At 45.5% G+C, this 20684-nt stretch overlaps 1 protein-coding gene across 1 annotated transcript in view; it reads right to left on the bottom strand.

The window, feature by feature from the left end:
- Window positions 1-20367, bottom strand: part of NT5DC3 (5'-nucleotidase domain containing 3) — a 35301-nt gene extending 14934 nt beyond the window's left edge. The window contains exons 1-4 of the mRNA XM_065416653.1: window positions 20160-20367; window positions 9024-9208; window positions 2367-2441; window positions 1807-1862 (exon numbers count right to left, since the gene is read on the bottom strand). Coding sequence (XP_065272725.1) covers window positions 1807-1862; window positions 2367-2441; window positions 9024-9208; window positions 20160-20367 — 524 coding nt within the window. The remainder of the gene's footprint in view (window positions 1-1806; window positions 1863-2366; window positions 2442-9023; window positions 9209-20159) is intronic.
- Between the last annotated feature and the right edge of the window lie 317 nt (window positions 20368-20684).

Genomic DNA, 20684 nt, shown 5'->3' with positions numbered 1-20684 from the left:
TAGATATTTGTTAAGTGCATGTTCAGAGGTACTATTTATACCATTTTTGAGACAGCACGGAGGAGTGTGCTCAATTATGAGCGTGGAAGAAAAGTTTAACATCAGCTTTGCCAATGGATCCATTTTATCACCGTAGTTGGCAGGTCAGCTGTGTACATATGGGGTTTCTTTTACCCTGTTCAGAGTAAAGCTACATGGCATGATAGATAGAACACCATGGCTGGCCTACACTCCTGCTGGTGTACTATAGTACAGTTACAGTAAGCATTGGTGGAATGGCACCAGTGTAAGGACTGCAGGAAATCTTCATGCAGACAAGGCTAAAAGATGGCAAGGGCATGCCTAACTCTGAGTACACCTACTGATTTATATAAATATGCAAACTGTGTGTGAGAAGGTGATATACTGCACAGCTATGTGATAAATGAAATCATGATGCACCTTTAACCACTTCACCTATCCTCTAATCCAGCCAGCTAGCATTTACTTCAATATTCCAAACCTATGGAAAGCTTCATACAGCTGCCTTTTTAAAAATATAAAATAAAATAAAATCAACCTGTCAAACACATCTCCTCCTTCTCTCCCTAGAAGTACACCAGCCCAGGACTATAAGAATAAGCAAGATCCTGGGCATGTGCATTTTTTCTGTACACAGAAGTGTTATGACTAAGATCTGTTGTTATCCCACTGTACTGCTGGAATAGATTTGGGAGCCTGAAAACCCGGCCTTAAATTCATTGTATAAAAGTCTTTCTTTTTGGAACTGAAGGTTCTGGTTTTTATTTATATACCTCTGTAGAGAGGAGTTTCCCAGCTTCCAAGTGGGAAGCTGCAGTTATAGAAGGCACCCCAAGATAGACTCTGAGGACTTGATGTGTTGCATATCAGAACACATGAGGAGGTGATTAGAAGGTTTAGTGGTACTCTAATAACTTATAACACACATTGATTTGATACTTCAAGTATCAACACGATGGCTGCATTAAAACCTTTATATCACACACACCATCTTCTATTTTCTCATATATACGAGAGACTCTACCATAATAGAACGTAAGAACTGCCATACTGAGCCAAATCAACAGTCCATCTAGCCCAGCAGCCTTCTCCAACAGAAGGCCAGTAATGGAGTTTCAGGGGGAGTGTACAGGACCGGGCAGTTGGAATGATCCACCCCTGTCTTCCCCTGGCAGCTTCTGGAACAGATTATCTAGTAAAAGTACTATAATGATCTACCTACCAAGTATATTGTTAACTGGCACAAAAAAACATACACAGAGGGAAGTTCTGAAGCTGGAATATGACCTAACATCTATAGATTTTTCTTAAAGGGAACATTTAATGGTACACATTCCAAATACAATACATTTTTCCCTATGCTACTGTAGGTACATAATGTTAACTTTTTTGTGGAAATACCCATATCATAATAGAGAGAATCTCAAGGAGCATCTCTCCCTCCTCATTTGAGATTGCAGTGTCCCTGCGGCAAAACTCACATAGAAATCTAACACTGTAGAAGCATTGAGTGTATTTTTAGCTGTTTTTTAATGAAAGTTAGCAGCTGGGGACAAGGTGCTGAGTCAGCACCGTATGACCAGCCAGCTCTCCATAGAGAATCCCTTCTTCTAGTTCAGCCAGTAAAGAGCACACCTGTGTCCATGCCTTCCAGTAGACGACTACACAATATACACTGTACTACATTGCTACCGGCCTGACTCTTCAATGTGCTTTCAGAGGAGCATCCAGTGGATTCAGAAACAGGAGTGTGTTTTATATCACCTAAGCAATAATTCCACCTACCTGTATACTGTTCCCAATTGAATATAGTGAAAAGCATCAATCTTCATCAATAATGCCTTGAACAAAAACAAAAATTTCAGACAATTTACATTTCATAAAAGCAGTCTTATATACAGTTATAAAAGCTATAACCATTTTATCTGTCACAAGGAGTAAGACTTTATTGCTCAGATATGGATGAATTTTACAAGAATTTCAATTAGAAATTCTTTGTAAAGAGCAGCAGAGTATTTTGTCAAAGGATTTTATTCAGAGCTTGTAAAAACCACTAGAAACTGTATTATTCAGATGACATGGGATTACAATCATGAAGAAATAACTTTCCCTAACAATACTGGCATATTTGTGTTTATTCTCTTCCAACTTGATTTGTCATAAAAGCCTTGACGAAACCGCTCTTTAAAACAATTCAAGCTGTCACAAACATAAGGGAAAAAAAGAACAAAGGGCCTACATGTCAGCACAAGGTAAAACCTTTGATGACATTTATAAAATGCAATATTTATGTTCATAATCTATGTATTCAGCGCCACGTAACTCACCACATCATTTATACCTACCCGATGTACATCATAATGAAGTCCTCTTATTGCAAAATTGGGATCATAATCATACTTCCTTATTTCTGCGGGATACTAAGAATAAAAAGTGAGGGTTAATTTAAACTATTTACACACCCCAATAAATTTCTTTTTCCAAATTCTAAAAAGCTTAAACTTCCCATATGTCACTTTTAGCATTCACTCAAGTACGCCCTTCAACATGCTGGTGATGTACACATGAAAGTATCTACAACTCACATACAAGAATGGGAAGAACACCTGGAAAAAAAAAAATCTATGACTCAAATCTTCAAATGTGAGTGACTAAAGTTAGGCATCTAAGGAAAAGTGGCCCAATTTGCACAGAGGATAAGCACATGCAGCACCCACTAGCTTCTGTGACATTTCTAAGGCCTGGTCTACACTAGGAGCTTATATCGAATTTAGCGCCGTTACATCGAATTAACCCTGCACCCGTCCACACCAGGAAGCTACTTAGTTCGAAATAGAGCTCTTTTAAATTCGACTTCTGTAATCCTCGAAAACGAGAGGAGTAGCGCTAAATTCGAAATGGCAATATCGAATTAGGCTAGGTGTGGATGGAAATCGACGGTAATAGCTCCGGGAGCTATCCCACAGTGCACCACTCTGTTGACGCTCTGGACAGCACTTCGAGCTCGGATGCTCTGACCAGCCACACAGGAAAAGCCCCGGGAAAATTTGAATTCCTTTTCCTGTCTGGCCAGTTTGAATCTCATTTTCTGTTTGGACAGCGTGGAGAGCTCAGCAGCACTAGCAACGATGCAGAGCTCTCCAGCAGAGTTGGCCGTGCAATCTAATAGAAAGAGGGCCCCAGCATGGACTGATCGGGAGGTGTTGGATCTCATCGCTGTCTGGGGCGATGAGTCCGTGCTTTCAGAGCTGCGCTCCAAAAGAAGGAATGCAAAGATCTATGAGAAGATCTCTAAAGCCATGGCAGAGAGAGGATACAGCCGGGATGCAACGCAGTGCCGCGTGAAAATCAAGGAGCTGAGACAAGGCTACCAAAAAACCAAAGAGGCAAACCGACGCTCCGGATCCCAGCCCCACACATCACGTTTCTACGAGGCACTGCATTCCATCCTAGGTGCGGCCGCCACCACTACCCCACCAGTGACCGTGGACTCCGAGGATGGGATATTGTCCACGACCGGTTCCTCCTCGGAAATGTTAGGTGACGGGGAAGATGAGGAAGGAGATGAGGAGGACGAGGCAGTCGACAGCGCTTGCACCGCTGATTTCAACGACAGCCAGGAGCTCTTCATCACCCTTACAGAGATCCCCTACCAACCGTCCACAGCCCTTACCCCGGACACCGAATCAGGGGAAGGATCAAGCAGTGAGTGCTTTAAACATCTAAACATTTCATTTTAACATAAGTGGAATATTTATATTGTTAAGAATGGGCTTTTCAGTCACTCAGTTAAACATAGAAACTTTTATTTATAACAAAACAGGAATAATAACTATTTCAGTAATTTGTTGTTCATGATTTATTTGGCTTAGTAAACTTTTTAGTACTAACTATGTATAGAAAATCAAGTACTGTCCGGATATTCATGATTAGTCCACAACACGGCCCCTCCACTCTGTAGTCCGTTATGCTCAACTTAAAGGAAAAGGCGGTCAATGTGCCCGGGAATGGACAGACAGTCCTCCTGGGATAGCTCCGCATAGCTCTCCTGGAGGTACCGCTCCAGCATGCGCACGAGGTTCAACGGCAGGGCAATCTTGTTTGGTCCCCCGTGGTAGCACACGTTCCCACGCCATGAGTCCATGAGGTAGTCGGGGATCAGTGCGCGGCACAGCATGGCGGCATATGGCCCAGGCCTCTGCATGCATTCACGCAGCATCCTTCCCCTCTCGGTCTCCGAGATCCTCATGAGGGTTATGTCACATGACGCCCTGCTTTAAATTAGGGAGGGGAATGTTAGTATTTGGACTGCTTTACAGCCACGCGGTGGAGGCGGCAGAGGGGCAGCATACAGGGATCTTTCCCGGGGACAGCCGCGAGGTGGTGGGACAGGGGCAGAGCTCATGCTTCCCTGATTGCTGCCAGCAGAGAGTGGCCTTGCATTCAGTGCGAAAGGAGCCCAGTGCTACTATTACATGTTTAAGCTGCCACAAGTCTACGGCTTACCATGTTTGCCCGCAGCAGAAGTAGAGGTGTCCTGCAACGCTTCTCTGATCGCAACTGCAGGACCCCAGACACATAAGGCGAGGGCCGAAAATTCGACCTTGTCCTGAGTGCGCATGTGAAAGGTGCAGTGCATGGTGTTGTTCACAGAGAAAGACTATGCTCTTTGTTAGCAACTTCATTTATCTGGCTCAGGAATTTACTCCCTTTTTCCCATTCCCACAGACACATCTGCGACTGTCTCCCAACCCAGCCTGGCATTACACTCCCAGAGGCTAGCGCAGATTAGAAGAAGGAAGAGAAAAACTCGTGAAGACATGTTTTATGAACTTATGGAGTGCTCACGAGAGCAGGCAGCCCAGACGACACAGTGGAGGGAGAACTTGTCACAAATGCACAGAGCAGTCATGGAACGGGAGGAGAGGTGGCGCCAGGAGGACCAGCAGGCTACTCAAACCCTGCTTGGACTAATGAGGGAGCAAACGGAGACGCTCCGGCGCCTAGTGGATGTTCTGCAAGACCGGAGGCAGGAGGACAGAGCACTGCTGCTGTCTATCTCTAACCGCCCTCCCCCGCCACCAAGTCCCACACCCCCCTCACCAAAAGTACAAAGAAGGAGGGGCGGCAAGGGCCGTTAAAACTGTCAGTCGGCCACTGCACACTGCTGCAGCAATGGAAGGCTCTCGTTCCAAACTTTGAAAAGTCCTTTCCTACCCATCTCACACTAGCCCATGTCCAAGTTTCCTTCCCCCCCCCTTTTCATGTGCGGTTCGTAATAAAACATCTGTTTCTGTTAAGTACTGTTTCCGAGAGTGTCTTTTGGAGGGGATTCTGTCTGAAGGGGGGGAAGGGGTTTGTTACTTGGACAGGACAGTCACCTGTAGCAGGCTACAGAGGCGGGGGCAGGTCCAGCATCAGGACACATACACAGCACAGTCACCAGTTACCCTGGTCAGTCTGGGAGGCGGTTTTCTTGTTCTGGGGTGCGAGGGGGTTGATCTGTGACTTTGTGTCGGGGGAGGGCAGTTAGAGATCCTATGCCGCGGTCCTTATCCTGGATCACAGAGCCACGCAGCAGGGGATCTGTTACCCTCCACCCCCTGCCAGAAAGTCACTTGGCCGACACATACATCCAGTCCCGCCCAGGACTGCTGGCAGGCTGCGTTGAAACAACCAACGCAGCACTGCGGAGCCTGTCATTCCCGGACTTTAGAAGCATCATTTGCATCAAAACAGTAAGCCCGCCCCCCGCCACAGTCTGCGTCCCCGGTTTAAAACATTCCCGCGAAAACAGTAGAAAAGGGAACCTTGTTCATTAACAGAACAGAACAGATTTTATTTGTTGGGAAGGTGGGGAAGGGGGTATGTAACTTGGAAGGATAGTCAACAGTAACTGGGTAAAGAAACGGGGGCAGGTTCAGCATCTGTGTCCACAAAGTAAAAAGTCACTGTAGACCCTGTTCAGTCAGGAACCTGGCTTTCAAAGCCTCCCTGATGCACAGTGCGTCCCGCTGTGATCTTCTAATCGCCCTGCTGTCTGGCTGGACGTAATCAGAAGCCAGGCTATTTGCCTCAACCTCCCACCCTGACATATAGGTCTCCCCCTTGCTCTCACACAAATTGTGGAGCACACAGCAAGCAGCTATCACAATGGGGATATTGGTCTCGCTGAGATCACAGCGAGTGAGTAGGCTTCTCCATCTGCCCTTGAGACGGCCAAAAGCACACTCCACCACCATTCTGCACTTGCTGAGCCGGTAGTTGAATAGTTCTTTCCCTGAGTCCAGTGCGCCAGTGTAGGGCTTCATGAGCCAGGGCATTAGCGGGTATGCAGGGTCCCCGAGGATGACTGTAGGCATCTCCACATCCCCAACAGTTACTTTGTGGTCCGGGAAGTAAATACCTTCCTGCAGCCGTCTACACAGACCAGAGTTCCTGAACACCCTAGCGTCATGAACCTTGCCAGGCCACCCAACGTAGATATTGGTAAAACGTCCCCGATGGTCCACCAGTGCTTGCAGCACCATGGAAAAGTATCCCTTTCTGTTTATGTACTGGCTGGCCTGGTGGTCCGGTCCCAGGATAGGGATGTGAGTCCCATCTATAGCCCCACCGCAGTTTGGGAATCCCATCTCGGCAAAGCCATCTCTGATGAGCTCAACGTTTCCCAGGGTCACTACCTTAGATAGCAGTAGCTTGACGATTGCCCTGGCTACTTGCATAACAGCAACCCCCACGGTAGACTTGCCCACGCCAAACTGGTTAGCGACGGACCGGTAGCTGTCTGGCGTTGCGAGCTTCCAGAGGGCTATGGCCACTCGCTTCTGGACAGTCAGGGCTGCCCGCATCCGGGTGTCCTTTCGCTTCAGGGCAGGGGACAGCAACTCACACAGTTCTATGAAAGTCCCCTTCCGCATGCGAAAGTTGCGCAGCCACTGGGATTCATCCCAGACCTGCAGCACTATGCGGTCCCACCATTCCGTGCTGGTTTCACGGGCCCAGAATCGCCGTTCAACAGTATCAACAAGACCCAGTGACAGCGAGATGTCCTGGGCGCTGGGTCTCATGTTCTCAGAGAGGTCGGAGCTAGTGTCCGACTTCATGCCGTCACGGTAGTGCCGTAGCCTCCTCTCATGATTGATCTGCAGCTGCCTCTGGTACAGGTGGAGGAGAAGCTGCGAGGCGTTGAGAACTGCCACAACTGCAGCGATGGTCGCAGCGGGATCCATGCTCGCACTGCTGTGGCGTCCGCGCTGTCAGTAATCAGAAAAGCGCGCGAAATTATTTCCCGCCGGCGCTTTCAGGGAGGGAGGGAGGGCTTGAGTGACGGACGGATGACGACAGGCGCCCAAAAGCACCCTCGACACATTTTTTTACCCAGAAGGCATTTGGGGCTCGACCCAGAATTCCAATGGGCAGGGGGGACTGCGGGAACTGTGGGATAGCTGCCCACAGTGCACCGCTTCCAATGTCGACGCTTGCCCCGTTAGTGTGGACTCACAAAGTCTCACAAAGTCGAATTACTGTCCTTAGTGTGGACACACACGTTCGACTTAGTAATATCGATTCCACATAGTCGAATTAACTAAAATCGAAGTACTCTCGTAGTGTAGACAAGGCCTAAGTATTCGTCACCTCTGAAAATTGGACTAAAGAAAAACAAATACCTTTAGACACCTGTGCTCAAAAGTTTTGGCCCAAATTTTCAAAACCTTTCTAAAATTAAAAACTTGGGCTTTCTTATTGCCCTTAGCATGAAAGGTTCACATACAGTTCATTATGCAGCAACAGGCCAATATATCAAAACAAAAGTTTGACTTGAAGCATTAGAGCTAAAGACACTCAGATAAGTGGCCTGATTCCAAGGTTTCACCCCTTGTGAAATCTTATCTGGATCGTTAATTTAGATTGGATTTGATTAATATATATATTAATCAAAAATTTAGTAAAATTGATTATTCCAGGGGTAATATCTATTCATTTGATGTTTACTTTTAAATATATTTCCAGATTCCATGCTGCCTACATCAGGATTTTCAATTTTTATTTATCCTAGCCAGATTACATTTTAGTGACAAAAATGAGCCATCTTTTAAATTGACTGAGATAGGATGATATGGCCTCTGTCACCTAAAAGCTTCACCTGCAGGGTAATTCTGATGCTACAGTACATAGAGGTCAATAAAAATGCAGCTAGAGAGAGACTGGAGTTAGAGAGAGTTGTTTTCCCTTGGGTTGAAAAAATATATTCCTATGGGAAACTATATCTCCCAACAGGTGGCTTCAAGCATTACATCATATTGTAAGTGATTACTGTTACCCATAGGAGACTAGTTTCCAATTTCAAGCTACTACTACAAGCATGCAACCCCACTGCTACTGCAATGTGTCAGTTTCTATTACAAAAACGACACCGAATACAATTTGCTAACTTATGCTGCAGAAGTTTCAACCAAAATGTTGCAGAATTTTAGGGGCGCTACGTTTTGTGTGTTTATGGTACCTATGAAGTTTTAAGTTTGTTTGTTAATCCAGAGATATTTATAGACATTTATGTATAGCTGTTAACCTTTGGACTGAAATACAGGAATGGAAATGCCCAATGCTACAATGTCCATTCAGTCCAGGTTAGGGTTTGTAAAATATTCCAAATGGACACTAATAATAATCGCATTCATAACAGTGCAGTAAGTGAATTCTGCTTAAAATACAGCCAACTTAAGTATCCTCATACCTGCAAGATGTCTCTGCTAACTGACTGACACATACAAGAACGGAGTAGTCCTTCCAGTTCCTGGACTGTCTCCATTCTGCACATTACTGCAGCTGACACTGAACGAGGAACTTTGTGGTCTGTAAGCAGCTGCTGCACAAGATGTACCAAAAGAGAGCCAACTGGGGACCAAGCCATTAGGAGACGTACAAAGCTTCTCTCAACTAGAAGTTGCTCATAGCATTCACACAAATAAAGGTGCATACTGTTATTTCATTCATCTTACCCGATGCTCATTAATGAGAAGATCTCGGGCAGCATTATAGATCAAAGTGTGCAGATTTTTGGAATAAAAGACCAATGTGTAGTCATAATCAAAGCCATAGATTTCAATGTCTGATAGACTCATTTCATTGTTGGTAAAAATAGCATCTGGATTCAGCAAATTACTCATAATTGAAGGAACCAAGTCTGAAGAAAATAAAAAAATTGGAGTTAGTATTCCAGCCTTATATGAAGCATAAAATCAAACCCTATGCATATTATATTTTAAATTTGACATTTATCATTAGATATTTGTAATGACAGGGTTACTGGTCCAGTAGATAAGGGACAAGCTGTAGATGTGATACATCTTGATTTTAGTAAGGCTTTTGACACAGTGCCACCTGACATTCTCAAAAGCAAACTAGGGAAATGCAGTATACATGAAATTACTATCCAGTGGGTGCACAACTGATTGAAAGATCATATTCAAAAAGTTGTTATCCATGATTCGCTATCAAACTGGGAGGGCAGAACTAGTGGGGTCCTGCAGCGGGCAGTTCTGGGTCTGGTACTATTCAATATTTTCATTAATGATTTGCATAATGGAGTGGAGAGTATGCTTATAAAATTTGCAGATGACATCAAGCTGGGGAATGTTACAGCACTCTAGAGAACAGGATTAAAATTCAAAATGACCCTGACAAAATGGAGAATTGGTCTGAATTCAACAAGATTAATTTCAATAAAAGATAAGTGCAAAACATTTCCCTTAAGAAGAAAAATACCAAATGCACAACTGCAAAATGGGGAATATCTGGCTAGGTGTCAGTACTGCTGAAAAGGATCTGGGGTTATAATGGATCACAAATTGAATATGAGTCAGCAACGTGACACAGTTGTGCAAAAAAGTGAATAACGTTCTGGGGTGTATTAACAAGAGTGTCGTATGTAAAACAAGGGAGGTAATTGTCCTGCTCTACTCAGCACTGGCAAGGCCTCAGCTGGATTACCGTTTCCAGTTCTGACTGCCACACTTAAGGAAAGATGTAGACAAACTAGAGAGAGTCCAGGGGAGAGCAACAAAAAATAACAAAAGGTTTAGATTAACTGACGTATGAGGAAAGGTTAAAAAACCCCGGGCACATTTAGTCTTGAGAAAAGACAACTGAGGGGCGACCTGATAACTGTCTTCAAATGTGTTAAGGGCTGTTATAATGAGGATGGTGATCAATTGTTCTCCATGTCCACTGACGGTAGGACAAGAAGCAATGGACTTAATCTGCAGTAAGTGAAATATAGGTTAGATATTGGGGGGGGGGGGGGGGGGAGGACTTTCTAACTACAAAAGTTAAGCACCGGAATAGGCTTCCAAGGGAGGTTGTGGAATCCCTATGATTGGAGGTTTCTAAGAACAGGTTAGGCAAATGCCTGTCAGGGATGGTCTAGGTTTATTTGGTCCTGCCTCAGCACAAGGGGCTGGACTTGATGACTTCTCGAGGTCTGTTCCAGCCCTATATTTCTATGATTCTACAAATATAAGTACGTGTTGATGGAAGCTATTAAGCCATTTCACTTTAATATGCAGACTTTAATATGGTGAAACAATGATAATCAATAGGACACAGTAATACCAGATACAAAATATACAGGAATGACACAGCAAGTCGCTCTGGTGGGGGAGTGGCAATATTTGTGAAAGAAAGCAGCGAGTCAAATATAGTAAAAAGTCTTAAATGAATTAAACTGTACCATAGAATCTCTATGGATAAAAATTCCATGCTACAATAATAAAAGTATAGCAGTAGGAATATACTACTAATCACATGACCAGGATAGTGACAGTGATTGCGAAATCATTCAGGGAGACCAGAGAGGCTACAAAAACAGAAAACCCAGGAATAACGGGATTTGAACTATTTCTGTATTGACTGGGTATATGTCACCTTCGGATGGGATGCAATAATAAAATTTCTAGACACCATTAATGACTGCTTCTCGAAGCAGCTACTCCTGGAACCCACAAGGGGAGAGGCCAGTCTTGATTTAGTCCTCATGGGAACACAGGATCTGGTCCAAGAGGTGAAAATAACAGAACCACTTGGTAATAGCGACCATAATGTAATTAAATGTAACATCCTTACAGTGGGAAAAATACCAAAGAAACCTACCATAGTAGCATTTTTTTTTAAGTTAAAAGAGACCCACACAAAAATAAGAAAGCTAGTTAAACGGAGATTAAAAGGAACAGTCACAGGAGTGAAATGCCTGCAAGCTGCATGGAAACTATTTAAAAACACCATAACAGAGGCTCAAACATATACCCCAATTTTTTTTTAAAGTAAGGACTAAAAAAAATGCCCCCATGGCTAAATACCAGAATAAAAGAAGTGGTTAGAGGCATAAAGGCATCCTTTAAAAACTGGAACTAAAAATCCCACAGAGGAAAACAGAAAGGAGCATAAACTCTGGGAAATCAAATGTACAAATATAATCATGCAGGCCAACAAAGAATTTGAAGAGCAACTAGCAAAAGACATACAAACTAATAGCAAAAAAAAAAATTAAGTACATCAGAAGCAGGAAACCTGCCAAACAATCAGCGGGGCCACTTGACAATCAAGGTACTAAAGGAGCACTCAAGGAAGACAAGACCATTGCAGAGAAGCTCAGTGAATTCTTTGCATTGGTCTTCACTGCAGAGGATGTGAGGTAATTCCCACACCTGAGCCATTCTTTTTAGGTGACAAATCTGAGAAACTGGCCCAGATAGAGGTATCTATAGAAGAAGTTTTGGAACAAAATGATAAATTTAAGTCATCAGGACTAAATGGTATTCACCCAAGAGTTCTGAAGGAACTCAAATATGAAATTGCAGAATTGTTAACTGTGGTGTATAACCTATTGCTTAACTCAGATTCTGCACCAGATGACTGGGGGATAGCTAATGTAATGCTGATTTTTTAAAGATTCTAGAGGTGATTCTGGCATTTCCAGGCCAGTTAATCTTACTTCAGTACCAAGCAAATTGGTTGAAGCTACAGTAGTGAACAGAATTATCAGACAAATATATGAAAGTGATACATTGGAGAAGAGTCAAAACAGTTTTTGTAAATGGAAACCATGTCTCACCAATCTATTAGAATTCTTGAGGGGGTCAATAAACATGTGGGCAAGGGTGATCCAGTGGATATAGTATACTTGGACTTTCAGAAAGCCTTTGACAAGGTCCCACACCAAAGGCTCTTAAAGCAAAATAAGAAGTCATGGGATAACAGGGAAGGTCCTCTCATGGATCAGTAACTGGTTAAAAAATACGAAAACAAAAGGTAGAAATAAACAGTCCAGTTTTCACAACGGAAAGAGGTAAATATGGGGGAGGTCCACAAAGATCTGTACTTGGTTCTGTGCTGTATAACATATTCATAAGTGATCTGGAAAAAGGGGTAAATAGTGAGGTGGCAAAGTTTGCAGACAATACAAAATTACTCAAGATAGTTAAGTTCAAAGCTGACTGCAAATTGTTACAAAAGAATCTCTCAAAACTGGGTGACTGGGCAACAAAATGACAGATGAAATACAATGTTTATAAGTGCAAAGTAATGCACATTGGAAAAAATAATCCCACAATATATACAAAGTGTTAGGGTCTAAATCAGCTGCTATCTCAAAAAAGATCTTTGAGTCATCAGGGATAGTTGTCTGAAAACATCTACTCAATGTTCAGTAGTAGTCAAAAAGGTTAACAGAATGTTAGGAACAAATAGGAAAGGGATAGATAGTAGACAGAAAATAGCTATCATAATGCCACTATATAAATCCATGGTACATCCACATCTTGAATACTGTGTGCAGTTCCGATCACCCCATCTCAAAAAAGATATATTAAAATTGGAAAAGGTACAGAAAGTCAACAAAAATGATTGGGGGTATGGAACAGCTTCACATGAGGAGAGATTAAAAGATTGGGATTGTTCATTTAAAAAAAAATGACTAAGGAAGGATAGGATAGAAGTCTATTAAATCATGAATGGTGCAGAGAAAGTAAATAGGGAAGTGTTATTTACCCCTTCCCAGAACACAAAATCCAATTAAATTAATCGGCAGCAAGTTTAAAACAAACATAAGTACCTCTTCAAACACACAATCATAGAATCATAGGACTGGAAGGGACCTTGAGAGGTCATCTTGTCCAGTCCCCTGCACTCATGGCAGGACTAAGTATTATCTAGACCAGGGGTCACCAACCAGTATATAGCGATCGACTGGTCGATCCTGGAGCCTCTGACAGTCGATCACGATCTCTGGCCACTAAAAGTCCGATGGCGCAGTGGGGCTACCTCCCTGCCTGCCTTGGCCCCGCACTGCTCCCAGAAGCAGCCGCCAGGTCCCTGCGGCCTGGGGGAGGGGGAAGCAGGGGTCTCCACGCTCTACCCCTCCCTGCAGGCATTGCCCCCGCAGCTCCCATTGGTCAGGAACGGGGAACTGCGGCCAATGGGAACTGCGGGGGCAATGCCTGCAGGGAGAGGTAGCGCATGGAGACCCCTGCTCCCCCTTCCCCCAGGGGCCACAGGAACCTGGCAGCCGCTTCTGGGAGCAGCGCAGGGCTGGGGCAGGCAGGGAGCATGCCTTAGCCCTGCTGCACCGCCGACTGGGAGTCGCCCGCTGCAAGCACCACCCAGCAGGAACTCTCACCCAACCCCCTGCCCCAGCCCTGAGCCCCTTCCCAAAGCCAGCACCCCAAACCTCCTCCTGCACCCCAATCTCCTGCCCTAGCCCTGAGCCCCCTCCTGGAGCCAGCACTCTGTACCCCCTCTTGTACCCCAACCCTTGCCCCAGCCCTGAGCCCCCTCCCAGAGCTAGCACCCCATAGCCCATCCTGCACCCCAATCTCCTGCCCCAGCCCTGAGCCCCCTCCCGGAGCCAGCACCCTGTACCCCCTCCTGCACCCCAACCCCCTGCCCCAGGCTCAGCCCGAAGCCCCCTCCCACATTCTGAACCCCTCGGCCCCAGCCCAGAGCCCACACCCCCTCCCACACCCCAACTTCCTGCCCCAGCCCAGTGAAAGTGAGCGAGGGTGGAGGAGAGCAAGCGACGGAGGAAGGGGGGAATGGAGTGAACTGGGCGGGGCCTCGGGGAAAAGGCGGGGTAGATCCTGGGTTGCACTTAAATTCAAAAAGTGATCTTGTGCATAAAAGGGTTGGAGACCACTGATCTAGACCATCCCTGACAGGTGTTTGTCTAACCTGCTCTTAAACCTCCCTAGGCAATTTATTCCAGTGCTTAACCACCCTGAGAGGAAGTTTTTCCTAATGTCCAACCTAAGCCTCCCTTGCTGCAATTTAAGCCTGTTGCTTCTTGTCCTATCCTCAGAAGTTAAGGAGAACAAATTTTCTCCCTCCTCCTTGTAACAACCTTTTATGTATTGAACCAGTGGAACTCATTCCCAGGGGATGTTGTGAAGGCCAAAAGTATAACTGGGATCAAAAAAAAAATTAGCTAAGTTCACGGAGGACCGGTCCATCAATGGCTATTAGCCAAAATGGTCAGGGACACAACCCCATGTTCTGGGGGTCCCTAAGCCTCCGACTGCCAGAAGCTGGGACTGGACAATAAGGGATGGATCACTTGATAATTGCCCTGTTCTGTTCATTCCCTCTGAAGCATCTGGCACTGGCCACTGTCAGAAGACAGGATACTGAGCTAGCTGGACCAGTGATCTGACCCAGTATGGCCATTCTTACGTTAAATCTCAACCTGGAACAAAGAAAAATGCTGTCTATAATTTTATTAAGATGTTTGACTACCCATAATATTAAATACACTCACATTTGCTTCGGCTACTACTTTTGAAGTAAGAAAAATATTTGTTTCAGGATACTTGACAGAAATCCCTGTTTCAGACACAATACATGCATTTTTGACACCTCTATAAATATGTTTTCATTTTGTTTTGCTTTTACTACCAGTATCCTCTTCTTTTAGTCTGCACCTCTTTCCCCACCATTACTTAGTTCATCTGCTGTGCATTAACTGTTTTAACTTTGGTTTCAAGCACATCAGGTATGCGTAGAAGCACAAAAGATTCAGCAGAAAATCACACAGGGTTAATCAAGTGTAGGGTAGATAAAGCAACACAAGAAATGGCCCATGGTCTGAAATCTATATTAGGCTTCAGAAATGACTGTGTGTTTACCCTTTTAACAGTACACTTACATAAGAACATTAGAACGGCCATACTGGGTCAGACCAAAGATCCATCCAGCCCAGTATCCTGTCTTCTGACTGTGGCCAATGCCAGGTGCCCCAGAGGGAATGAACAGAACAGGTAATCATCAAGTGATCCATCCCCTGTCGCCCATTCCCAGCTTCTGGCAAACAGAGCCTAGGGACACCATCCCTGCCCATCCTGGCTAATAGCCATTGATGGACCTATTCTCCATGAATTTATCTAGTTCTTTTTTGAACCCTGTTATAGTCTTGGCCTTCACAACATCCTCCGGCAAGGAGTTCCACAGGTTGACTGTGCAGTGTGAAAAAAATATTTCCTTTTGTTTGTTTTAAACCTGCTGCCTATTAATTTCATTTGGTGCCCCCCTAGTTCTTGTGTTATTTACTCCTTCTCATAACACTTCCTTATTTACTGTCTCCACACCAGTCATGATTTTATAATCCTCTATCATACCCGCCCCCCTTAGTAGTCTCTTTTCCAAGCTGAAAAGTTCCAGTCTCCTCATACGGAAGCCATTCCATACCCCTAATCATTTTTGGTGCCCTTTCCTGAACCTTTAACAATAGCAATATATCTTTTTTGAGATGGGGTGACCACATCTGCACGTAGTATTCAAGGTGTGGGTACACCATGGATTTATATAGAGGCAATATGATATTTTCTGCCTATTATCTATCCCTTTCTTAATGATTCCTAACATTTTGTTTGCTTTTTTGACTGCCGCTGCACATTGAGTGGATGTTTTCAGAGAACTATCTACAATGACTCCCAGATCTCTTTCTTGAGTGGTAACAGCTAACACTTGCACCATTTAATTCCAACTCAGGCAAGTAAAGATAACATAACAGATAATTATTCTTCCCAAAAAATGAAGTAAACATTGATAGTGTGCCATTAACCCCCAATTTCCTAACCCCAGAGTGTGAAAAGACCTCTTTCTCTCTCTCTCTTTCAGCAACAGTGCATTCAACATGGCACAGCTATTTCTATTTTTCCTCAGTGTTTTTGCCCAGAGTTCATTTTATAGATATTTCATGGTTGCCTGAAAGCTGTAAACCAAGCTATTATAAACAGGTTTCAGATATTAACTACATTGTCTGCCTGACATACCCCAAGCCACATACTACTTAGGCCAAAATGACTTAACGTAAGATGATTAATCGGTCCTGACTGAACAGTGAAATAAAAACTAAATGTCAGATAGCCTATAACAAACAACCTCAATCCCCAAGTGATCCTGAAAATACTTTACCTCTGCCTCTATAGTCCCATCCAAGTATTTACAGACCTCATTCCCCTAACGTAGGCCAGGCCTCCTCAGCAGCACTGTGAGACAATGCCTCTAAAAATATTTCTGGGTGGGATTTGCAACCAACATGGATAAGGTGTGCCAAAAAAGAGCAGAAAGAAAAGATCCAGAACCGTATGCGGCATGTATGTTTGCATGACCTCTACGTTTCTCCACCCAAAACCCCCCTGTATTATCCTTTGAACTCTCTCATATATGACGAAAGTGCCTGCAATGATACATTTGAGTGTGTGATTTTAGCACTTCTGAAAGATGGGAGTCTGAAGTATTATCCAGAATGATTATGCCATCGGTAGCACAGGGCAAGCTTCCCCACATCTTTCTCTCAATATGCCTGAACCCTGATGCTGAGCAACAAACTCTACTTCAGTCGCCAGACCCCATTCAGTCCTTGACTTATCCAATGAATCTGCAGACATGTGCACCTTGGTAATGCTCTATCTCCCCCGCCCCCAATGATAATGTGGGCAGAGGGAAATAGACTGAGCCCACCAAAATAATTTCACACAGGCCAAACAGCCATCAGATGGTAGTGACTGAAAGTGGTTACTAACATTTTATAATTGTAAGATGCTTCAGAGAGCATGCTTCTATATAATGATGATATACCTGTGTGACTGAGGTCACTGGACCTTCAAATTCTCAGCTAGCAACTTAGCCAAGCTGTTAAATAATAAAAATACATAGCTTTTATATAGGGCTTTTCATCGGTAGATCTCAAAGAGCTTCACAATCTTTAATGCATTTCCGTGCCTTACACAGGCGTTCCGAGGAACAGTATTATCCCCATTTTACAGATGGGGAACTGAGGCAGAGAGAGGCTAAGGGCACATCTCCAGTGCAATAAAAAACCCACAGTACAGCCGTGGCTAGCCCAGGTCAGGTGGCTCAGGCTTGCAGAATATAAAATTGCAATGTAGGTGTTCAGGCTCAGGCTGAGGCTCAGGCTCTGAGACTTCATAAGGGGTCAGAGCCCAGGCCCAAACATCTACACTGCAATTTTATAGCCCTGCAACCTGAGCCCTGCAAGCCCAATTCAGCTGACCTGGGCTCTGAGACCCTGTGCCACAAGTTTTTTATTGCAGTGTAGACGTACTCTAAGGCAGCATTTCTCAAATGCGGCCACCATGGCCACATGCAGCCACTAGCGGATTTATTTCCAGCCACAACAGCCTCCAAAGCATGGGCAGAGATTGGAGGGGCATATGGGGGTGCCCCCCCAAGTTGTGTATGTTGTTGGAGAGGGCACAATTTAAAGGTTCAGCCACCCCTCAAATAGCTTGAGTCACGGCCCTCCTTACCCTCAGTCTCCCTTTGCGGACAGCAGCACCCCCTCCCTGCAGTGCCCAGCTGTTGTTCCTGAATACTTGTTACCAAGGACAGCCAGATGTGCCGCCTTGATGTTTGCGCTGGAGCCGCCAGCAGGGATCGGCGCCCTGCACTGCGCAGCCTCCTTGGATGCTCTGGGCAGCGCCTCTGGAGAGACATGGGACCAGTGTGCACAACACCTGAGGCAGCTCTTGTCAGTGAAGGTAGCTGTAGCGTTCAGTTGCTGGTGCGCTCCCCTGGGCAGCTCCCCCACAGCCAGGGCACAGGGAGCCTGGGACTCCACAAGCAGCCAGTGAGTTCCAGATCCACCTTCCCTGGGGCGGGCTCTCACTGAAGGGCCGTAGGAGGGACAGAGAGACGAGTCGGTGCCTTGGATGTGTATATGTGCGTATTTGCTTGTTTTTCCAACCGCTAATTGAGTATTTTAGGGGAAATTGTCAGAGTAAGAGTTGGTGGCCGCACTCTGGGGCCATCAAAAACATTTGTTGTGAAAACCCCTGCTCTAAGTGACCGACCCAACGAAGCCTTGTTCCCTCATCTTCAGAAAACTACCTGAAGTTACTCTGCACAAGCCTACTTATCATTAACTTTTGATTCCTTACTTCAATACCTCAGAGTTATTTACCAGAAGTGGGGACATTCCGCTGCAGCAGTCTTGGGGTTAAATAGTAATTAATTAATTGGACTTGTAGCCAAAAGAGAACCAGCTAAAAGGTCACTTCACCCTACCACTTTTGGAACGTGACCCCTTTGCAGAAGGGGCCTCAAACAAAAAGACCACATATACACACATTAAATTAACTCCTTGCTTTTCTTATTTGTTTAATTTAATTTTGCCTAGTGCTACAATGGAACAGATTACAAAACAAATACACCTCTACCCCGATATAACACGAATTCGGATATAACACAGTAAAGCAGCGCTCCGGGGGTGGGGGTGGGGCGGCTGCATGCTCCGGCGGATCAAAGCACGTTCGATATAACGTGGTTTCACCTATAACGTGGTAAGATTTTTTGGCTCCCGAGGACAGCGTTATATCGGGGTAGAGATGTATATAAAAAGTTTTATCAACTCTGAGCTACACCACAGTAAAACATTTTCTTTCAAAATAGTTTTAAATATTTAAAGTTAATAGCTTCTAGTTCAAAAATGTAATTAGAATGGTTCACAGTTACTTCAGTATTTGTGGTCTGAAAAAATACAGATGCTGCCCTGATCATGATTCCAACATTTGTTGATAGTTCAGTCTTCAGACTCTCTTATCAGTTTTAATGTAGTCTCTTATCTTTGATAAGATAAAAGTGAAGTCACCCATAATTTAAAATGATTGTGAAAAGAGGCTATGGTAGTTTTCATGAAGACAAAGCCAACCACATAAATCACAGTCATACTAAAAATACTGTATTTGAGGAGCTGCATAACAGACTTCAGCCACATCACCATGCAGATTCATATTTTAGCCATCTGCAACTAGTTACAATCACCATGGTGTAAGGCATCATTTGGCAACTACAAAGACACAAAAAGCCAAATGGTAAAAACAAAATGCATTTTTAACAGGTATGCTTGATAGAAAAGCTCAACATGGACTCAGTTTACCTTCAATTTGCCACCTGAACCCACTATCTTGTGGAAACTTTATTTTTCCTTCTGTCTTATATAGCAAACATAATACTAGCTAGTGCAGGTATCTCTAGGAAAGCTAAAGCACAAATTTGATTTTGAGTGAAATGTTTTGGCCTTTAACTGACTCATTCTATTTCCTATTGGGGAAGCATCCACTTCACAACTGGCACCCTAAAGCAACTACTGAAGCAGCTAGCTTTATGAGGTAAGGCTCCGCTGCCAGGGACCCAGGCTCCCTGCAACCACAAGTCCAAATCCTAGCAGGAGGCAGTCAGGCATTTCCTTCACCCTTCCCAGGTTGGCACCAAGCACCAGGAAGTTTGCTGAACGTGGAGGTTTGGGGAAAGCTTTTGTATAAGGACTCAAGGTCCTCCCTGCTCCTCAAGGGCATTAATGGTGGTGGGGTGCACTACCCAGGTTAATGAAGTCGGGCTCCCCCGGTCTGGCTACCGCTCTTCACCCCAGAGCCTTGGATGTACTTTGGCAAGAGAATCACCCAGAGCCGCCTGGCCCGTCGGCAGGGCAGCAGAGGGGGTGACAGAGCGGTGCCCTGCGGCAGCTACTGCCCACGTGCCCGAGAGGGGAGGAGGTGCCCTCTGGCCCCAGCATGACATTGATGCTGGCGGAAGCCCCAGTCCCGGGGGCTCTGCGCGGCACTCACCCTTGGTCACTTTCTTGGCCTCCTTGTAGCGCGCCCACAGGTAGCTCTTCATGTCCGGGGTGGGCGCAGGGGGCGGCGGCTGCTGCTGCTGCGGGGCCACCGTGCAATGGGGACTCGCTCTGGAGGCGCTGCAGCAGCAGAGCCCGGCAGCAGCGCGACCCGCACACCCCGCCCGCCCTGCGCCCAGCAGGGAACGCGCCGCCGCCATGCCCGCTGCTGCCACCCCCGAGCTGCGAGCGACTCCTCGGCTCTGCCGCCGGGACTCCCCGCAACCACCCTCTCGCCCCGCCGCAGCAGCGGCCGGCTGAAGTCACTTCCTCGAGCCCCGCCCTTCCCCGCGCTGACTTTCCAGGGGGGCGGGATCCGCGGGCGAGAGACCCAGCCGCTGGGCTGACAGCAGCTGGTGCAGCCCAGCCCTAGGAGATGCACGTGTCGCACCGCCAGCGACTGGGGCGAGGTGGGACGGGCCAACGGCGGGGGAGGTAGGGAAGGCTGCTGCCGAAGAGGGCTCGGGTTACCATCCTC

Source organism: Emys orbicularis, chromosome 1, assembly GCF_028017835.1.
Source record: "Emys orbicularis isolate rEmyOrb1 chromosome 1, rEmyOrb1.hap1, whole genome shotgun sequence".
NCBI lineage: Eukaryota > Metazoa > Chordata > Testudines > Emydidae > Emys > Emys orbicularis.
This window is presented reverse-complemented; position numbering and strand designations above follow the sequence as displayed.